This window comes from Morus notabilis, unplaced genomic scaffold (assembly GCF_000414095.1).
Source record: "Morus notabilis unplaced genomic scaffold, ASM41409v2 Scaffold1383, whole genome shotgun sequence".
NCBI lineage: Eukaryota > Viridiplantae > Streptophyta > Magnoliopsida > Rosales > Moraceae > Morus > Morus notabilis.
Genome location: NW_010366099.1, coordinates 276996 through 299002, shown reverse-complemented (window position 1 = coordinate 299002; position 22007 = coordinate 276996). Strand labels below are relative to the sequence as shown.

At 34.5% G+C, this 22007-nt stretch overlaps 2 protein-coding genes across 2 annotated transcripts; both read left to right on the top strand.

Moving 5' to 3' along the window:
* Nucleotides 1-627: 627 nt before the first annotated feature.
* Nucleotides 628-4755, top strand: LOC21396523. Its single transcript, XM_010109431.2, has 4 exons — nt 628-1190; nt 2448-3103; nt 3552-3742; nt 4007-4755. Exons 1-4 carry the CDS (start codon nt 698-700, stop codon nt 4380-4382), a joined length of 1716 nt encoding a protein of 571 aa, XP_010107733.1. The 5' UTR covers nt 628-697; the 3' UTR covers nt 4383-4755.
* A 9674-nt stretch (nt 4756-14429) lies between these two features.
* On the top strand, nt 14430-17561 carry LOC21396522 (2-methyl-6-phytyl-1,4-hydroquinone methyltransferase, chloroplastic). The gene is made up of 3 exons (XM_010109430.2): nt 14430-15115; nt 16528-16834; nt 17116-17561. The coding sequence occupies exons 1-3, from the start codon at nt 14577-14579 to the stop codon at nt 17269-17271; spliced, it is 1002 nt and encodes a 333-aa protein (XP_010107732.1). The 5' UTR covers nt 14430-14576; the 3' UTR covers nt 17272-17561.
* Nucleotides 17562-22007: the final 4446 nt, after the last annotated feature.

The following is a 22007-nucleotide window of genomic DNA, read 5'->3' as shown; positions in this document are numbered from 1 at the left end:
AACAAAACAAAAACAAAAACAAAATGAGCCTAATCACCTATGTTCGTCCCATTGTGAATGTGAATGTGAGAAGGACTATATCCAAGAATGGTGAAGGACAGAGGCATCATTGTTTTACTGTGTTCTTGTTCTTTAAACTATTAGGTTTTATTCAGTTTGTTAATTTAAATTTAAATGTGATTTTATATGAGAGTTTTTAATTGTAATAAAAAAGTTAAATGTGACTTTTTATTAGATTTTTTAACTGTAGTTGAAATTAAAAACTCGAATCAGTGAATAAACAAAGCCTTAGAATATTTTTTTTACATTCTCTTTTTTTTTAAAAATTTTTAGAATTTCTATTTGTTTGTCTTTAAGGGTAGTTATGTTATTTTAGTGATCAAAATTCACTGTTGACTAGGAAAGGTAAATATTTACCTATTAAATTTAATTTGAATATATATATATTTAATAAGATTGAGAATAAAGGGTATACTTTTTTAATAATCTTAAAACACAAGCTATAAAAATGTGAATAAGCCAAAAAAAAAAAAAATCCACTTAAAATCCCCAAATTGCCCTCCACGACTGTTAACTTCGCAGACTTCAAAACCGAAATTTGCAGTGCCACTCACTCTCTCTTTCCTCACTCACTCTTTCTTCATCGTCTCTCTCTCTCTCTCTCCGATTTCCAACGACGCCGAATCCCTCCGCTAAAATGGCGTCTCGCATCGGCGCGTACCCATGCGCCGCCATTCTCCTCCACCGGAAGCACAACCGTGCTCTCGCTCCGATGCCGGAGCCGGCGACGCAGTTTGGGAGAGGAAGAAGCGCAAGGAACGGGCAGGGGCTGGGGATGAGAGTTAGGGTTTCCGATGGCGGAGATTCTTACCTCGATATGTGGAAGAAGGCGGTTGATAAGGATAGGAAGTCTCTGGAGTTTCAGAAGATCGTCGAGAACTTGGAAGTCGATGCGATCGGCGGCGGTGGCGGTGTTGAGGGATTGGAGAGGAAGAGTGAGGAGTTCCAGAAGATTCTGGAGGTTCCGAAGGAGGAGAGAGACCGCATTCAGAAACTGCAGGTTATTGACAGAGCGGCGGCGGCGATCGCGGCGGCTCGCGCAGTTCTGGAGGAGAAGAAGCCAGAGGGAGAGCTGGATTCTGGTGAGTCGGAGTCTTTGGGAATTGGGGGAACTAAGACTTCGCAAGAAGGTAAATTTGTGCTTTCTTGACGTACTTCGGTTCTTGTTTTGTGTTTTGATCCAGTTATTGTTATGCGTTGGCTGTGTTTATGCACTGAATTTCTTATAATTATTTAAGCATTGTTGAAACCTGGTTGGATTTTTGATGATTAACATATTAGCGTTCCATTTGTTGTACTTGAGAATTATATTCCTAACAAGTACAAATTATTTGTTAAAAAATTGTAGTAGATTTACATTCCCAGAAACTGCGAGTATGGGATATATATATATATATATATATATTTTTTTTAATAAAGATAAATCAGATCTATGAGTTCAGTTGGGTGATAATGATAATGATAATATGAATTTAGATGGATCCTGATGGCCTATGTTATTTCCGAAGATTAGCATCGCCCTTTTTAAAATGTGGGAAGCGGTGGCGTATTGATTCCCATTGAGTAGTGTGGTGAAGACACTTGATAGCTATTGTTGCTGTCTTCTCTTTGGCAGTGGAATAGGGCAACTGTGAGGATTGCCCATTAACTTCCTTACCTGCACTGGTAGTTTAGTAAGGACTCCCGTCTAAGGGATTCCTTCACACTGCTCACGAGTAGTCTTGATAACTTAGCAAAAAATCTCTGTCCTCTATTAAGTTCTAAAGGCTCCATCCCATATGACAAAGTTCAAGTGTCGAATCTACGGATTCTTAGAAAGCAATTGTTGGACTATATGAAACAGGAATCCTTCTATTAGGTGGTTTGATGCAGAAGGCTCAAGAGATGGATCCGATAAGCTGGAGGAAAAACTCAGACTCCCGGCAGAGGAGATTGTACCAAAGGAGACCCGTTTACCGGGTGTGTCCTTAGTTGCCCCGGAGAAACCATACCCTTAGAAGCTTACCCAATTTTACAATTAAATCAAATTGATGCATTTAATTTCCAGATTTCCTCCCTTTTGCCTGTCTTTTCTCTAAAATCGTAGAATTCCTACGCTAATGAGCTAGAAGAAGCAACCACACCTTCTGGTCAAATCAAAGGGAAGGAATGTTCCTTTTCAATGGCATTTGACAAGTTCCTTAATACCCCTGCCAAAGTACATATACAAAAAGATAATCGCAAGTATGGCAATTTTGTTTTGGCGAACCTTCTTTAAACGAATTCATTTTACCTGCACCCTCTCTTTTATTTGTATATTTTGCTGTTTGTGTGGGTATGGAGAATGGGTTATAGTAGCATTGTTCTACAATATTCAGTTTCCAATTTGAATTCTTTGAACATTCCAGGAAGGAAAAGTTGGAGCAAACTTGTGGTCCTATCTGAACCTTCAAAAAATGGAATCCCAGGTCCAGATTTTTGGTCCTGGGTTCCCCCTCAGAGTGATGATAGAAGTTCAGATGATGTGGGTGACTTACTGACAACAACACAATCATCAGTTAATCCTATTCCAATCAACCCAGTGGTGGAGAAAGAACGCTCCATAGATTCTCTCTCAATTCCATTTGAAAGCAAACTTAATAAAACCAACTACCCACCTTTACCCCCTCTACAGTCACTGATGGAAGTTCAGAAAGAACAAGTCTCCGAATCCAGCGTAGAAATACCTTCCTTGAAAGAGGATCACGAACTTGGTCTTGAATCATCAGTTCATGCAGCTGAAGTAGCTCGTGCTCTTGAGCAGGTGGATGAGACATCACCCTATGGAGTGACTGAAGATGGTACAAGGTGGTGGAAAGAGACTGGAATTGAAAGAAGACCTGATGGTGTGATTTGCAGATGGACCATGAACAGGGGTGTTAGTGCTGACCAAACTACTGAGTGGCAAGAGAAGTTCTGGGAGGCTTCCGATGATTTTGGATACAAGGAACTCGGTTCAGAAAAATCAGGACGTGATGCAACTGGAAATGTCTGGCATGAATATTGGAGAGAATCTATGGGGCAGGTTAGTGGGAACATCATAACTGCAAATGCAATCTTTAGCTCCATTACTTTTTTTATTTCTTTTATTCCGCAGATTACAAGATTTCACAAGTAATCATTGTTTATATTGAGAGAGTGATTTATCTTATTTTGTATTGGCAATATAGTACGTGGGCTGTTCTATTGTAAGTATGCTTTGGCAATATAATGCCTAGCTTAGCTGGTGGTGCTCTACCGACCCTATTGAGTGTCATGCATTGACATGCACTACCTGCAGACTGAACTGGTTTTAAGCCTTGAACAGCTAAGAAAAAATTCCAAACATTTTTCCTATGAATTTAAAGGCGTTAAGCATCCTTTGATGATAATAATTTTGTGAAGTTGGTCTATGATCCACTCTTTGGCATCCTATCCCACGGTTGCAAATTTGTTAGACAACTTGAACTATACAGGTTCTTATTTGTTTGCAGGAGAATGGGCTTTTGAATATTGAGAAAACTGCAGACAAGTGGGGAAAGAACGGTAATGGAGATGAGTGGCATGAGAAATGGTGGGAGCGTTATAATGCTTCTGGCGAAGCTGAGAAATGGGCCCACAAATGGTGTAGTATCGATCCAAACACACAACTTGAAGCTGGTCATGCTCATATTTGGCATGAAAGGTATCGAACCTCTTATGCAATCTGAAGTACTTTCTTATCTGATTTTGTTTTCTTCAAATTAGTTTATCATGAAAATTAAGAGTTAGCCAGCATTTCTTTATTTGTACGAGATGAATTTAATTGCCACTAGATGCCAGTGAAATGTTGCCGACACTCGAGGACGATAAAACTGCTGTTGTTGTGACAAAATTGTTCAATCATCAAAACCATGAAATGCCTTCTTATATCCAAGACACTTACAAGTACATTTGTAACTTCTTGCAGGTGGGGTGAGAAGTATGATGGACATGGAGGCAGCACAAAATACACCGACAAATGGGCTGAGCGCTCTGAGGGTGATGGTTGGACCAAATGGGGAGACAAATGGGATGAAGATTTTGATCCAAACGGTCATGGTGTGAAGCAGGGCGAAACATGGTGGGCAGGAAAGTTTGGAGAGCGGTGGAATCGAACATGGGGCGAGCACCACAACGGTTCTGGTTGGCTTCATAAGTATGGGAAGAGTAGCAGCGGTGAGCACTGGGACACACACGTTCAGCAAGAGACTTGGTATGAGAGGTTTCCTCACTTCGGTTTCTATCACTGCTACGACAACTCAGTCCAGCTCCGGGAGGTTCCTAAGCCATCCGAGATGCCCTAAATCAGAGCTTGATTCTCTAATGCATAACAGAAGCCGTATATATATACATAGAATATTGCGTTACTTGAGTCATATATAGATCCCTTTACCTGAATGCTGTTAAACAGGTGGGCATAGCTTACAGTTGAAGTTCCTATTAAATAAAGGTGTGTTGATTGCTTGTTCTGTCGACCATTGAGAAATGTAAAACGTGTATTGAGTTTATTAATTCATCTGGCATAAGAATTAAGAAGCCTGAGGTAGGAATAGGATCATGTACTAGTGTGCTTTTAAACATGGTTGTGGTATGGGCTCAAAAGCCATCTTTCGTTGTTCTTGTTCCTTTTTATTTGTTTAAACTTATATTAAAAGTGCGGTTAATAGCTTAAAAATCCCTGAATATGAAGTGTTAGTTTCCGAAACGATTTTGGATGCAGAAGTGTGTGAATAGCAGGTCATGTATAACAAAAATTTTCAGAAAACTTTTGAGATAGTCTATAAATTATATTAATTTATGTACGAATAAATTAATCACAAGAATTTGATTAGAAATTATACCTAGCAGCCGATTTAGGATGATATATTGAGTTCTTTGATCTCGAATGTTCTTTGCTCTAAAACTAGTTTAAAAAATCAAAGTCTTCATCGTCAATTCTTAGAATCCATTAAGACGTGTGTGTTGGCACACCTGAGATAAAATAGGATTAGCAATAAAACACTTGAATTTTTCACGAACACCAACACATGTACAACATGGAATTTTTAGAGAAAATTTTTCTTTCCCACTCTGAAATTTTCGGCCACCTTTTAATTTGAGAGAGAAAAATTGTATCTCATAATTTTCTACAATTCTCTTATTTATAGAGTAGTAGTCAAACTCCTAGAAAGAATCAAATCTTAGTCTTCAAGATAGAGCTTATCAATTATCTCTCATTTAAATTTGGAACAAAATCTCCCACTCCCTTATCCTTGTATGGCCGGCCACCATAAGGAAGCTTATCCCTGTGATTAGGCGCCAATTACAAATAGGGAATGAGGAAAAATCCTAATTTATCCCGCAGTCCAATTTTAACTCAAATCTAAATTTCAATTTAAGTCAAACTTAAATCAATTGAATTTCAAATTAAACAACTTATCAAATAAGTTTAAATGGATAATTTTAGAAGTATTCACACTGTGCTTTTGCATTCATACTATGTGAACACCTTTACATAAGTGATCCAAAATTCAAATTTAAATTTAAATAATCACATTATTTAATTTATAATTAATTATCCTTGAGTGTTTTATTTTAGAATTTTATAATTCTAAAATTCTCATTTTGCCCTTTGTGTCTTATGAAATTACAAGGACGGTACGGGGACTAATAGACCTATAATTTCAAGCTCTAATAAAATTAATAATTTATCAAACACTTTAATTAATTAATTAATTCTATTAATTTCAATAGTTACTCTACTATAAACATGGAATTGCACTCTCGTAATTATAGATATAAATTATTTCTAAACTGTAAAGTGTCCATTTGATATAGTCATTTCATATAGATCAATCATCCATAAATAATTCATAATTAGAGTTAGGTGAAATCTGTTAACCTCTATAATTACATCTTTATCCTTGAGTACCATTGATTCTCTAGTGGACAGTGATTCATAAAACACATTCATGAATCAGAGCGCTCTAACTAATACAAGTACTGAATCAACACTGCAAGGGAATTATTTATCTATTTCTTTCTTAAGAAGGAATGGATTCCATCTCGTATAATAACATTCCCGGCTACCTACTTCATCATGTCTCCAAAATACAAGGAATATGATTCAGGATCTCAGAATTCGTACTGAGTAAATCAAAAGACACAAATCTATAAATAGGAGTATGCTAAGAACTCAAGATTAAGATCATTCTATATATGACTATCGATAGACTCGATTAGAATTTCTATACTTAATGGAAATTATTAGAAATTCATATTGTGTCTGTGTCCCGGTTCTGCATAATCTCATTATGCATAATACACTCATTCAATATCTCATCACATAAACAGTGCAGATAACATCATTCCATTCTAAATGAAAATGACATGTATTAATAAGGTTTTAATTAAAGATTCTAAACTTTAATTAAATTCATTACGAACATAATTTTGATTATTATCTTTATATATTATCCCCTGGCATATAACACTTATATACAATGTTTAAGGTCACGTAAATAATCATAGAATTTTCATTGATATTTATAAAATATTCATAAATATATGCACATAAAATGATGAATAAACTCTTTTATTAAATAATTAATAAATATCATATGACATCTCATGCTTCTAGGACACCATTTCCAACAATCTCCCGCTTGTCCTAAAGTAGGTAGAATAAGTCTTTAATCCTGAAACTTTCTTGGTGTTTATGACTGATCTATCCCTGGAACAACTTCCAGATTAGTTAAAAACTTTATGGAGTCAGGTTATTTTCCTTTACTACTTCACAAGCTGCAACACATTAACCCTTAATGATAGAATTAACAATCACACTTTGCCAACAACCTTTCATCTCATGACTCCTTCACCTAGTGTGAACACAGATTTAGATGTCGACTCTCAAAATCCTTTCATGACTCATAGTCACAGTCTGTGTATCTAGTTAAAGGATAACCCTTTGACTGACTACACTATCTTATAGTTTCTTACATTCCTCATACATTTAAGGATATACTACATCGCTACCCAATGATCCGATCATGAGTTCAACTGACAACGACTAACCACTCCCGCTGAATATCAGATATTCGGGCTAGTAAAGGAAAGAACATCTTTTTTTCTTTCGTTTGATACATCTTGGTTTTGATCAAATCTATAAGACTTAATAGCCTTATCAAACCTGATGTTTCATAATCTAGAAGCCTGCATTAATCCATAAATGGATCTCTGCAGCTTGCAGACTTTCTACTCTTGGCCTTGCTCTATATAATCCTCTGGTTGATCCATATAGATGGTTTTCTCAAGATAGCCATTCAAAAAAACTGTTTTGACATCCATCTGCCATATCTTATAGTCAAATTTTACTGCTATGGCTAGGAATATCCGGATGGACTTAAGCATGGCTACTGGTGAGAAAGTTTCTTCATAGTCAACTCCCTCATTTTAGGTATCTCCCTCCTTTTGGGTATAACCCTTAGCCACTAGCCTTGCTTTATAAGTCTCCACTTTTCCATCCACCCCTATCTTTTTCTTGAAGATCCATTTGCATACAATGAGTTTTACCCCTTCGGGTATATCTAAAAGTTTTCAGACTGAGTTAGAGTACATGGACTCCATCTCGAGTTTCATAGCTTCTAGCCATTTGTCCTTATCTGAAGTATCCATCGTAGCCTTAAAGGTCAATGGATCCTCCTTACCGTAATTAGCAGTGACGATTTGCGCCTCCTTAGTATACCGATCAGGTAACCTACTTACCTTCCCACTACGACGAGGTGCCATAGGAGTCTAATTAGGAACTGTGGTCTTATATCCTCATGTTCCGACAACTTTTGTCGGTTGTGGTCCGATCTCATCAAAAAATAACTCTTCCAGAACTACTTTACTTTTGGGCTTGAAATATATCATATAGTCATGCTCTAGAAATGTGGCATTTGTCGATACAAACACCTTTTGATCCTTGTGACTATAGAATAATTCTCTTATTGTCTCCGGTGCATATCCCACAAATATGCATACTTCTGATCTTGGTTCCAACTTCTCAGTCTTTTGTTTCATCACATGAGCCAAACACCCCCATATGAGAATATGCTTCAAAACTGGCTTTTGACCATTCCACAACTCTAAGGGTGTCTTAGGTACAGACTTAGATGGTACCAAGTTTAAAATATACACCGCAGTTCTGAGGGCATATACCCAGAATGAAGTATAGTGAATAATAACTCAACATTAATCTTATCATGTCGAGCAAAGTCTGATTTCTCCTTTTGACAACACCATTATGCTGTGGTGTGCTGGGTGTTGTCAGTTGTGACAACACACCTTCTTCAATCAAGTAATCCTGGACGCTTGGTCCATGTATTCTCCCCTTGATTCGATCGAAGTGTCTTAATTGGTTTACTTAACTATTTTTCAATTTTTGCTCATAATTCTCTTAACTTTCCAAAAGTTTCAGATTTCTGTTGCATTAGGTAAACATAACCATCTCTCGAATAGTCATCAATAAGAGTGATGAAATATTCGTAACCTCCTCTAGCTTGGACGTTTAATGGTCCGCATACATTCGAATGTATTAGCTGAAGTGGCTCTGTAGCCCTTTCTCCTTTCGTCGTGAAAGGCCTCTTGGTCATTTTACCTTCTAGACAATATTCACAGTCCGAAAGCTCATCAACTTTTAGTTCGCATAAAGGACCATTCTTTCCCTGTCTTTCAATCATGTTTAGATTAATATGACCAAGCCTAAGATGCAACATATATGTGTTAATCTTTTGCTTCTTATTCTTAGGTTCGGCAACTTTGAACATTTCAGTATTAAGTCGAGCCAGACATCAGTTTAAAAGGTATAAACCATTTTCCAAATATCTAGAACAAATATCAGAACCATTTCAAAAAATTGTGGACTAGATTATTATTAACAATAATTGTTCAAATAATTTGGAAACATACATCAAATTTCTCTTTATGCCTGGAGGGAAATAAACATTGTTGACAATAAGGTATTTATTATTTCTAAAACAGAAGTCTAACTTCTCCCACTGCTTTCGCCGATACCCTCGCGGTATTCTCACTTTCATCGTGTAGTCCCCGACGGCAAGTTCTTTGTGGGAACTAATATTTTACAATGAAAACCACACATGACTAGTTGCTCCCGAATCAACTATCATGGACGAAGAATCACCCTCTACTAAACATGTTTCAAGAACTAGTAAATTTGATTTACCTTGTTCATTTTTCTTCTTCAGCTCCTCAAGATACTTCTTGTAGTTTCTCTTCCAGTGCCCATCACCATTATAGTGGAAACACTTTCCTTTAAGTTTCTGGTCGGAGCTCTTCCTTTTTGCCTTCTTGTTCTTCCCTTTCTTCCCTTTTCCTTGGTTCTGGTTCTTTCTTTTATTTTTACCAGATCCTCCTGCAAGAATAACATTTGCTTCTTCTCCTTTGCTTTTGTTGGTGGCTTCAAAGTTTTGCAGGTCATTTAAGAGTTCAATAAGGTTGGACCGTCTTTTGTTCATAATATAGTTGTTCTTGAAGTCTTGAAAATTAGGGGACATGCTTTCCAAGATGATGCCAACTTGGGTGGCTTCATCGATTTTGGCACCATTGAGTTCTGGCTTATATAGGTGAGTAATCATGTTCAAAACATGTGCCTTGACCGAAACGTCATTCTTCATCTTGTCATTCATGAAAGCCTTGACATCATCTAAACGAGCATTCTCTGAAGGAGCACCAAACATGGCTTTCAGAGACTCCATTATCTCATAAGCGGTCTCTATCTCCACCTGCTTCTTGTGAAGCACATCGCTCATGCTGGCCAACCTATAGTAATTTGCTTTGTTGTTGACCTTGGTCCAGTGATCATAAGGCTCCCGAATGGTTTTGGATACGTTAGCCGTGGGTTCTAGAGGACATTCCTCTACTAGGAGAAATTTATAGTCGTCGCAGACTAATAATATGTTCATGTTACTTTTTCACTTAGGGTAGTTATCATTGCCAGTTTTTCAGTCACAAGTAGTGAGATTATAGGATTCGACATATTGCTAGAAAGAAATAGAATATTCATCTAATCAATTTATGTGCATGAATATCAAGACATGTGAATTTTGGCACAATTAAATATGATGCATGATGCACATGAAAAATACATAAATTATGTTTTAATTTTAGGTGCCAACGATAATCCAATTTATCATGAACATAGTGCTGCCATAGGGTAGGTCAAAATATTCACAAATTAAACTGATACCTTCTTAATTAATAAAGATAATCAAAATATCTCATATTTTCATATTTATTAACTGCCGTTATTTTAGTCAAAATATAATCGACAATTTTGATTATATTTCCATGAGTGTAACCCATCATTTCAGATTCTACGGACTTAACTCTGGAGTGACACCATAGAGTAGGTCAAACTGAAAATATATCTTTGAATCCTATCTCTAGGAAGTCAACCTTATTATTGACCCGAAAGAACACATTCTGTAGGGAGTGCGGAATCGGTGTTGCCGCGAAGTCCCTTTCGAATCTCACAGTGTTGAACTAACAATGGAGACCAGTGGGTCGTATTGTCATACAACCCTCTCCCACTCACTATTTTACAAATATGTATTTTATTTGAAAAACATCTCATGGTGTTCAAATGCCAATAAATAAATAATTTATTTTTCATATATGTGAAACTCTAAAATTCAATTCTTAAATTCAATTTCACATATAACATTATTTCACAAATTAATTTTGCAACTTAAATCAATTTGATCATATTAAATCAATTTTAGCTCAAGGTTTTTATTTTATTTTATCCTGTTAAAACTCATTTAAATAAATAATAATAAATGCGCGTGTATACATGACATGTTATAAAACATATGAGTAGACATACTGTACTTATATGGCATGTTATATGGATGAACATATATTATACAATCATCCAATAAATATATGTATAAAATATGCAATCGGCTATTAGATGGATTTGACCGGGTCCCATGAAAAATATAAATTACAACCAAATCGAATAAATAAAATAATTACAATAATTATTTTCTTCCGTAACATCAACGGGTCTTCGATTATTGAATTCTTCATTCTTCGGCTTTGTTCTTCCTTTCAGGTCAGATTTCACCTTTTTCGGGGTCCGGAACAATTCCGGGTTCCTCAGGATGCATAACGAGGGTTTCGAAAACCTCGGGCTCATTTGGAGTCCGCTGGCCACGCCTGATGGCCCTGGCCGCGCCTTGCTGGCCGCTCACAGCCAATGTGTTGCGGGGCTATACCTGTGCAGAGATGCTAGCGTGTGCTGGGGTTGCGCGGTGGAATTACTAGTGTGTGCTGGGGTTGTGCGGTGGAATTACTGGCGCATGCTAGGGTCGCGCAGTTAAACTGCTGGCGCGCGCTGGAGCCACGCGTTGGGGCTGCCAGCGCATGCTGGGGCCGCGCGCTAAGGTACTGGGCAATGATCTTGGCCAACTCCAAGGCTGGTCTTCTGGGCTTCCTTTGATTCAAAATCAAAACTCTAATCTACCCAAAATCCTAGAATTACAATAATTCTAATTCCCGAATAAAAGTACAAATAATTTAAATAACGAATTTAACCGATCCATGGAACTATATAATTAATGACCAAATCCATCATCCATACATTTATCAACATGAATACATATAAGCATCCATAAATAAATGTAAGTGCCCACCCATCACATACATACAAATTAAATATTACATATTTAATATATTATTTGATTAGCACATAATTAGAACATAAATTAATATCGTCTATAGATTGCTCTGATACCAATTGTCAGTTTTCGAAACGATTTCGGATGCGGAAGCATGTGAGTGAATAACGAATCATGTATAACAAAAATTTTCATAAAACTTTTGAGATACTCTATAGATTATATTAATTTATACACGAATAAATTAATCACATTAATTTATTTATTAAGAACTCAAATAGGAATTATACGATTAGATGATATCTTAAGTTCTTTGACCTCGAACGTTTCTTGCTCCAAAACTAGTTTAGAAAATCAAAGTCTTCCTCATCAATTCTTAGAATCTACGAAGACGTGTATGGGCACACCTGAGACAAAACAAGATTAACACTAAAGCACTTGAATTTTCTACGACCACCAACGCATGCACGATGTGAAATTTTTGGAGAAAATTTTTCCTTCCCACTCTATGAAATTTTCGGCCACCTTTTAATTTGAGAGAGAAAAATTGTATCTAACAATTTTCTACAATTCTCTTATTTATAGAGTAGTAGTCAAACTCTTAGAAAAAATCAAATCTTTATCTCTAAGAAAAAGCTTATAAATTATCTCACATTTGAATTTGGAATAAAACCTCCCACTCCCTTATCCTTGTATGGCCGGCCAACATGAGTAATCTTATCCCTGTGATTAGGCGCCAATTACAGATAGGGAAGGAGGAAAAATTCTCCTTTATTCTAGTCTAATTTTAACTCAAATTTAAATTCTAATTTAAGTCAAACTTAAATCAATTGAATTTCAAATTGAACAACTTATCAAATAAGTTTAAATGAACAATTCAAGAAGTGTTCACACTGTGCCTTTACATTCACACTATGTGAACACCTTCACATAAGTGATCTAAAATTTAAATTTAAATTTAGATAATCACATTATTTAATTTATAATTAATTATACTTAGGTGTTTTATTTTAGAATTTCATAATTCTAAAATTCTCATTTTACCCTTTGTGTCTTGTGAAATTACAAAGACGACGCGTGGAATAATAGACCTATAATTTCGAGCTCCAATAAAATTAATAATTAATTAAACACTTTAATTAATTAATTAATTCTATTAATTCCAATAGTTAATCCACTATAAACTTAGAATTGCACTCTCGTAATTATATACATAAATTATTTCTAAACTGTGAAGTGTCTAATCAATCCTTTATAAATAATTCATAATTAGAACTAGTTGAAATTCGTTAATCTCTCTAATTACATGTTTATCCTTGAGTACCATTGATTCTCTAATGGACAGTGATTCATAAAACACATTCATGAATTATAGCACTCTTACTAATCTAAGTACCAAATCAACACCGCAAGGTAATTATTTATCTATTTCTTTCTCAAGAAGGAATGAATTCCATATCGTATAATAACATTTCCGGCTAACTATTTCATCATGTCTCCAAAATACAATGAATAGGATTCAGGATCTCAAAATTTGTACCGAGTAAATTAAAAGACACAAATCCATAAATAAGAGTATGCTAAGAACTCATGATTAAGATCGTTCCATATATGACCATCGATAGACTTAATTAGAATTTTTATACTTAACGGAAATTATTAGAAATTCATATTGTATATGTGTCCCTGTTCCACATAATCTCATTATGCATAATACACTCATTCAATATCTCCCCATATTAACAGTGCAGATAACACCATTGCATTCTAAATGAAAATGACATGTATTAATAATGTTTTAATTAAATATTACGAACTTTAATTAAATTCATTACGGATATAGTTTTAATTATTATCCTTAAATATTATTCTCTGGCATATAACACTTACATGTAATGTTTAAGGTCACAAAAATAATCATGAAATTTTCATTGATATTCATAAAATATTCATAAATATATACATACAAAATGATGAATAAATTATTTTATTAAATAATTAATAAATATCGTATTATATCTTATGCTTCTAAGAGATAATTTCAAACATTAAATTCATGACAAATTGGTTAACAAACGTTAACAGTTTGGACCATTTTGCAACTAAAAGTTTTATTCAAGAAGTTTTTTATCTTTAAAATTAGTTTTGGCAGCAAAATATCACTCTTTTAAAAGTTCAGGGACTTCTAGAGCTATTAACCCCTAAAAATATTATCCAGACTTTGGAACGAAGGAAGAAAATTTCATCTGCCTTTTCAAGTACATCGGTGTAGGGACCGTGAAAGTAGTGAGATGTGACTTGAATGTATCTTAAATCGTGAAATGAGCCTTTTTAATTTGAGTTTCTAAATTAAATTAAGATATGACTGTTTATAAATTTTTTTTTACTATAACAAAAAAAAAAAAAAGACTGTTTATAAGAATTTTTATTTAAAAAAATTATATATAATTTTTTATGAGTATTTTTTATTGTAATAAACTGAAATTAAAAAAGAATACTTGAGCTTTTGTTACGAGATAGGTGAATAAAACGGTCGTCTGTCTATAACAATGTCGTTTTTATCTGAGTTCTCTCCGCCACCAGTACTTCCACAACACGTGGAGCCTTTCTATCCAGAAAATCAGGAACCTCTTATTTCTCAGTGTTAACTTGTTTGTCGTTTTCCTCCTACTGATACGTCATCCGGCAATGATCTATTCCACATCGTCAATCTCCCTTCCTTTCCGCTTAAGATGATTTATGCTGATCTTAAGGTAATTGAGACTTGAACTTATTACTTCAGAATTGCATTTAGTTCTGTACCTTTGTGAGTTTCTTCTTCTTCTTCTTCCTCAAATGGCCACTCCATTTCTCAATGGAGCAAAAAATCTCAACCCCAATTGTGGGATAAGCTCAAACAACCTTAACGTCCACAACAGATGTCGTTTTCCCAACAAAACCAGATCAGTTTTAGTACCCAGATGCAGTAGCAGTAGTATCTCATCATCATCAACTTCGAGGCCGGCTTCTCAGCCCAGATTCATACAGCACAAGAAAGAGGCGCTTTGGTTCTACAGGTTCTTATCCATTGTCTATGATCACATCATAAATCCTGGCCATTGGACCGAGGATATGAGGGATGACGCCCTTGAGCCTGCTGATCTCAATGATAGGAATCTGACGGTTGTTGATGTTGGTGGTGGGACCGGGTTCACTACTTTGGGAATCGTGAAGCATGTTGATGCTAAGAATGTTACTATTCTTGACCAGTCCCCTCACCAGCTCGCCAAGGCTAAGAAGAAGGAAGCCTTGAAGGAGTGCAGGATTATTGAAGGGGACGCTGAGGATTTGCCTTTCCCAACTGATTATGCTGACCGATATGTTTCAGCTGGAAGGTAAATTTTTTATTTGGGCACCAAAAAAAAAAAAAAAAGATGGTTTGTTTTGTCTGGTTTGAGAAATGGGATTTTGGGGAACAAGTTTTTTTTTTTTTTTTTTTTTTTTTCTGAATATGGGGAACAAGTATTTGATTTCCTTTGAAGAACCCAAATTGGGATTTATCTGGAAAGAGCGAATTTCCAAAAAGTGAGTGTCATTCTGAATGCATTTGTTTTCTATGTTTTTGGGAATATCAATTTGATCGCTTTGCATTGTGATTCTGGTTTTAGATGCTGAGAGCATCTCCTATACAAATGTTAATGTCCAATTAATTTGAAACTAAAATATGTGAAAATATCATAATTAATTTGTTATTTATTTGGTTTTCCAATTCATGTTGCTACTTCAAATGTTATATTTACGTTTTTTATATACATTTATAAGTTTTGTAACCTGTAAAAGTAAATTTTTAATTTTAAAATAATTTAAAAATAATAATATTGTAATGATCAAATGAAAAGGTCAATATATCGATGAATAACAATCAAATATCAAAATTTGATATTGATATTTAATATATGTTATATTTAGTGTCAGAGTTGAAACCAAGTAAAACATATGCCCATTTTTTTTTCTACTTAGATACTAAAAGTTGGTATTGACTCTGCATTGGGGATTCTTTAAGAGTGGTTTTAGTTTGAATTTGGTACATGTGAATACCTCAAGTATGATGTTTGTGTGCACAAAGACAAGAGTCACAAAGTACATATCCTGTTTTCTCAAATGGGTCATGATGTGTTGGATAGCTTGCCAGTTTTGAGTTTTATAAGGTGAATAACAAACAAGGTTATGCATCGGAAAGGAACACAATGTTAAGTCATGCCAAGATCATCCATTCATGTTAAATCATCAAGAATAATAGATTACATGCGGAAGCGTACCTGAGTCTATAACAACTGATATAATTCTTGAGTCTTGTAATTCTTAATCTTCTAAATTAATGCGTATGAATTTTTTAAAGAATGAGCTCTCACTTTTCTAATGATAGGATGTCAAAAAAGAATCGTACGTATAATTTGAGGACCCTAACTATTTATAATTGCACATACTTTTTTTATTTCTAATTTTAGCCCATCATAAATTAAAAATTAGAAATTAAGGTTTCTATATATAAAAGCTCATATTTTGTGAAATGACTTAGGCCCATTTAACTTTAAACCTTATAAAATCACTTTTAATTTGGACCAAATCTTTATGATAGCATATAATACACAATTAGTATTATTTATATATATATATATATACACGTCCAAAAATCTAACACACAAACATATATATATATATATATATGTGTATATTTTGAGAGACTTGTTAGTGTTACATTTCTCATGCATTTTTTTTCTTTTTTTTTTTTTTTGGTGTTCCTTAGTATTGAGTACTGGCCGGATCCACAGCGTGGAATTAGAGAAGCATACAGGGTGTTGAAGATAGGAGGGAAAGCTTGTGTAATAGGTCCTGTATATCCAACCTTTTGGTTGTCTCGTTTCTTTGCAGACGTGTGGATGCTCTTCCCTAAGGAGGAGGAGTACATTGAGTGGTTTAAAAAGGCCGGCTTCATTAATGTTCAGTTGAAAAGAATTGGCCCGAAATGGTACCGTGGCGTTCGCCGTCATGGCTTGATCATGGGCTGCTCCGTGACCGGTGTAAAGCCCTATTCCGGCGACTCCCCTCTTCAGGTATCTTCTTAAATCGAGTATTTGTAAATTTATGGCTAGTTTCTTTCATGAGATTTCCTTTGGTTCCAAAAACATTGCCTTGCTTGGTAACACTTTTGATTTTTCTTGTTCTGTAGAGGGAAAAGAATGGTGTAAAATCTTTATTTTCCTACACTATTTTTTTGTTGACATGAGAAATAGAAGAGATCAAGAGATGTTAGATATGATTCTTTGACAGGTTATATCTTGAGGATTTTCATTGTGCATCAAATAATGCTTGCTATTTGCATTCTTTTTTGCAGCTTGGTCCAAAAGCCGAGGATGTGACGAAGCCGGTGAATCCGTTCGTGTTCCTCCTGCGATTTGTTCTCGGTGCAATCGCGGCAACTTACTATGTCCTCGTTCCGATTTACATGTGGATCAAAGATCAAATTGTTCCAAAAGGAAGGCCTATCTAAAACGGGTGGAAAAGAGAGAATGACTCTCACCATTCCTTTATGCTCAATTGACTCATTGGAATGGTATGGTTTTTTTTTTTTTTTTTTTTTGTGACCGCTTTTGTTAGTTAACCAAACATGTTTCCCTTTCACTTCTTTTAGGCTGTAAGTAGTAGTGACAAAATTTTAGATTTTGTGGGACCTAAGGAAATTGGTAATCTGCTATAATTTTATTTTTCTTGTACAGCATCTGCTCCAAGAGGCAGGTAAGCTGGCTTCTTTTTTTTGTTTCTTTTTTTTTTTTTTTTTTTTCCAACTCAAGTTATATGAACATTTTCCTTGAGAAATAAGGAGTTTGCTTCTATTGCATTTTGCTTATCTAGTTATTGGTTCTTGTTAGAAGCCATACTTCAGATAGTATCTTAAGATCCAATTTTTCATTTTGGACTGATGTGCCGTTTTAATATAAAACAAGAAGGCTAGACAAGATATGAATTTATATTTTCCTTTTAAACACACCAAGAATGTGCTAAATAATGCGTGCCAACTTTGTAGCTTGAATGAGTCATGCTAATGATTTCCACCATTTTTTTTTTCAACTTTCAAGAAACTATATGAATTTATAGTTCCTTGAAACTATATGATTTTGGACTGATGTGCCCTTTTGACACAAAACAAAAAGGCTAGACAATATATGAATTTATATTTTCCTTTTGAACACAAAGAATGTGCTAATAACTCATGCCAACTGTGCATCTTGAATGGGTCATATTCAATGATTCCACTAAAGTTTTTTATTTTTTTTTTTCAACTTTCATGAAACTATATGATAGTATAATTAGTAAACTAATCATACTAAATAAAAAGGTCCAGAAGTTTGTCTCAACTTGGCGCCTAGAAGAGAGAGAAAAAACAGAGGACATTTGCTATGCACGGTTGCACATAACCCAAGATTTTTTTAAAATTTTATGGCTTATTTTTCACCTAAACTCAAAAAAAGTTTGAACTCAAATTATAACTTTATTTAAATTCATGTTCTTTTGTAAAATTTGAGTTTGAACTTAAGTTTTAACTTGAGTTTGAGGCTAAAATCTGAGTTCAAGTTCCCCTTTCAACTCAAGTTCCTAAACTCAAACTCAAGTTAATGAACAATATTTTTTCTATTATTAAAAACGTCATAACTTTTTCGTTTTAATTCTGATTGAGATGATTTTTTTTTCTATGCGTTCACAATGAAAAGACGAATAAAACCCCACCATATATCATATTAAAATTTTCCATCACTATTGAGTTCTTATTGAAATACTATCCAAATATAAATTCAAGTTTTGATCCACCTAAACACAAATTCAAAAAGATTCTTTAACACCTCGAGAAATTAAACATGATTAATTAAGATAATTAGGATTTATTAATGTGCCTAATATGGTTTAATTAAATAATGATGTTTATTAAATGTTTCTGATTTGTAAATTTAAATATTTTTAAGGGATTTAAATATTTTCAGCATTTATATTTTTACCTCAGAAGTGTGTTGAGACACATTTTCTGGTTTACTTTATTAAATATCTTTAATGTTTATCCTTTTCTTTTTCTTTTCTTCCCGTGATACTCTCTCTCTCTCTCTGTCGTTTCCCTTTCACTCTCCCCCTCCCTCTTGTTTATCTCATTCTCTCCCGTAGCTCTCTCTCTCACTCTCTTAAAAATTCATCAAATCTTCCAAAATCTTGAACCAAAAAGGAACTTCAAGGAGTTTTCAACATCAAGGGAATGATTTGGGGTATGATTTCTGAAAAACTTCTCTTAAATCTTGAATTTTTCCTTTAGAAAAACTTACTTTTAGTTCGAATTAGATTTTGATGGATTTTGGGTAAAATCATTATGAAAATTGGAGAAAATGGGTTCTTTGGACTTAATTTGTTGTCTGGAACCTAGATTTGTTGAATTTCTTTGAAAATATCTCAGATTAGAACTCAGATTGGTATGTTTTGGCCGGATTTTCTTTGGATCGGCCATGTCGGTCGAGCTGTCCAGCTCCCACTGGCCGACTGGTTCCCTCTTCACCGGTCGACCGGTGAAGAACAACTTCTCTGTCACCGGTCAACCGGTGCACACATTATCTGAACCTGTTTTGTTTTAAAATGGATTAGCAGTTGCGAACCTAAAGTAGATGGATTAGCATATTTAATCCAAGTTTTGAGATCAAAATCTTTGAAATGATGATTTGAAACATTAAATTATTTATGAACTTGGAATTGGATTAAGGCACACTAATAGGAAATTGAAGTGTATAATTGAGATTGATTTACTTTAGGAATGAGAAATGAATCCTAAAGCGTTGTTTTGTATCAATGATAGTTGAAGAATCGAATTGAAGGGTTCGAGAAAGTGGAGGCTAGGATAGCGCAACGCTAGCCACATTTTTAGTGCTAAGAAGTAGGATTTCTTATCTTTTTCTTTGACAGCATGTTTTAAAGAGTTTTGGCCTTACAAATGTTTTAAAGAAAGGACATGTTTGTGAAAGAAAAGCATTTTAACACAATAGCTTGATTTTAGCTATTTGAATTATAATGAACTATTTCAGAGTTTTAATGAACGATTTCATATGATAATATATCTTGCGAATTTGTAAGCCTGCTGATGGCCTAGATAGGATATGAAGATCGTATCCTTGGGGGCAAGACCCAAAACCCGGATCGGGCCACTACGTGGTGATAAGGCTTGTGCTTGTGGTTGTGTAAGTAATTTATCATAGTATAAATTACTTGTTGATGCCTGAAATACAAAAATTTTTAAATTTATATTTCCTTTCAGAAAAAGGATGTTAGGTTCTGGCTGTTGTGTTGGAGCTGACTATCTTTATTTACTTACTCATTCATTTATTTACTTGTTATGAAGTTTATTTCAAAATACATCCTACGGGGCCTTTTGCTCACGTTTTCTTCTATTTCTATAAATATTAAACCCCTCCCAGGCGACACTAGAAGCAGTGCTGAGTAGCTGAAGTAGTTGCTACCGTCCGATCCAGTGAGGATTGTGCCAACATCCTTGTGGAACAATGTAAGGATTGTAAATTCTTAGAATGTAAACTTTAAATCTCTAGATTGTGGTTGATGTCTGTAAATGATATTTACATGTTCATGTATGTACAATATTGTATATCCTGTGGGTGGAACCCTGAACGATGTCGAAGGCTTATTTTAAAACTTGTTTTTCATAAAGTGTGAAAGTCCCCATCACTTTCTTGTAATTTAATTTCAGCAAAATGTGGGGCTTGTTTATAAATTCCTTTAATATTTTACTTTTAGTTTTGATTATTATATTTCCAAATGTTTAATTACTTTTCTTAATCATGTTTAATCTCTAAACGAGCCTCTACGTCACTAACCCCTATTTTGGGGCGTGATAGATTCCTATCTCAAATCATAACTCAAATGTACACAACCAAATAAAAACTTAAGTTACAACTTCAACTCAAGTTATACCTCAAATTCAGCTCAAAATCTACACTCAAATCACCATAACTCAAAAATGCAAACAAACAGGCCCTTAGAAAGGCAAGTTGGCACTAAAGATATCCATTGTCTAGGGCATTGTTCTTAGGCTTAGGGAAGGGCTCTCTCCTAAGAGTGGTAATTCTTATTAGTGGGTCGTGTTCGTATCAACTCGTTTATTAATCTTGCCCTAAAAACGTCAACCTAAACACGACCTCTTTATTAAACATGTCAAAATGTCAACCCAAACACGACCTATTTATAATCATGTTAATCATGTCGACCCGTTTAAATTATCATATTGAATAAATAACTAATATAATAATGACTTATTTAACACGGTCAAGACATGTTTAGCATGTTTCTTGATCAATTTATCTTTTTCTTTGAGAAAAATAAATGAATTTTACCTACAAATATTAAAATTCACATTATTTGTATTTAATATGTCACATAAACTTTCATATTATATCACATATCATTAGATTGTAATGACATATATAGTTAATCGTGTCAATTTGTATCACTTCGTGTTAGGAGGTCAACCCTAACCCAACTCATTTAACAATTGTGTCAACCCGATTATGATCCAAACTCATTTATAGTAAACCTAAACCTACTAATTTCATTCAAATTTTAAATCGTGACAACCCGAATTGTCAGCCCTACTTTCTCTTATGAAGAATCTTATGTAGAATTTAAGTTCAAATGCTTTTTGGTACTCCATGTTGCCACTTTTTTTTTTTTTTTTAATGAGCATAAATGGTAAAAGTTGGGGTGCTACGTGCTAAACAAAGATTCAAGTTCAAGTCTTGTCCATGTACTCGGTTTTGAAGGGAAATTTTGTTGGAATTCCATTGAAACAGTAGGGTTGGTGCTAGTGCTACATTCTACTTCTACCTCATTAGAATTGGCATTTCTTGAACTTCATTTTAAGAAGCGTCTTTGGTATTTTTTTTATCCTGAATTTTGATCGAATTAACGAGTTGGATTTAAAATTTTTAGTTGTGGTAATTTTTTTTTCCTGAATTTTGTAAAATGTTGTAGGGTGCCCTCAATTGAAAAATTGATGTTAAAATTCGAAAGAAATACATTTATTTATGTGACATGACTCACACTTATCATTCATACTTTTTAATATATTCTTTTAAATAGGCAGGTGTAATTTATATAAGGATATTTTTGACTAAATTTTAACAGTCGTCATGATCATAAAACACTCTGCATTATTTCATTAAATTTAAAGGGTAATTGCTAAGGTTA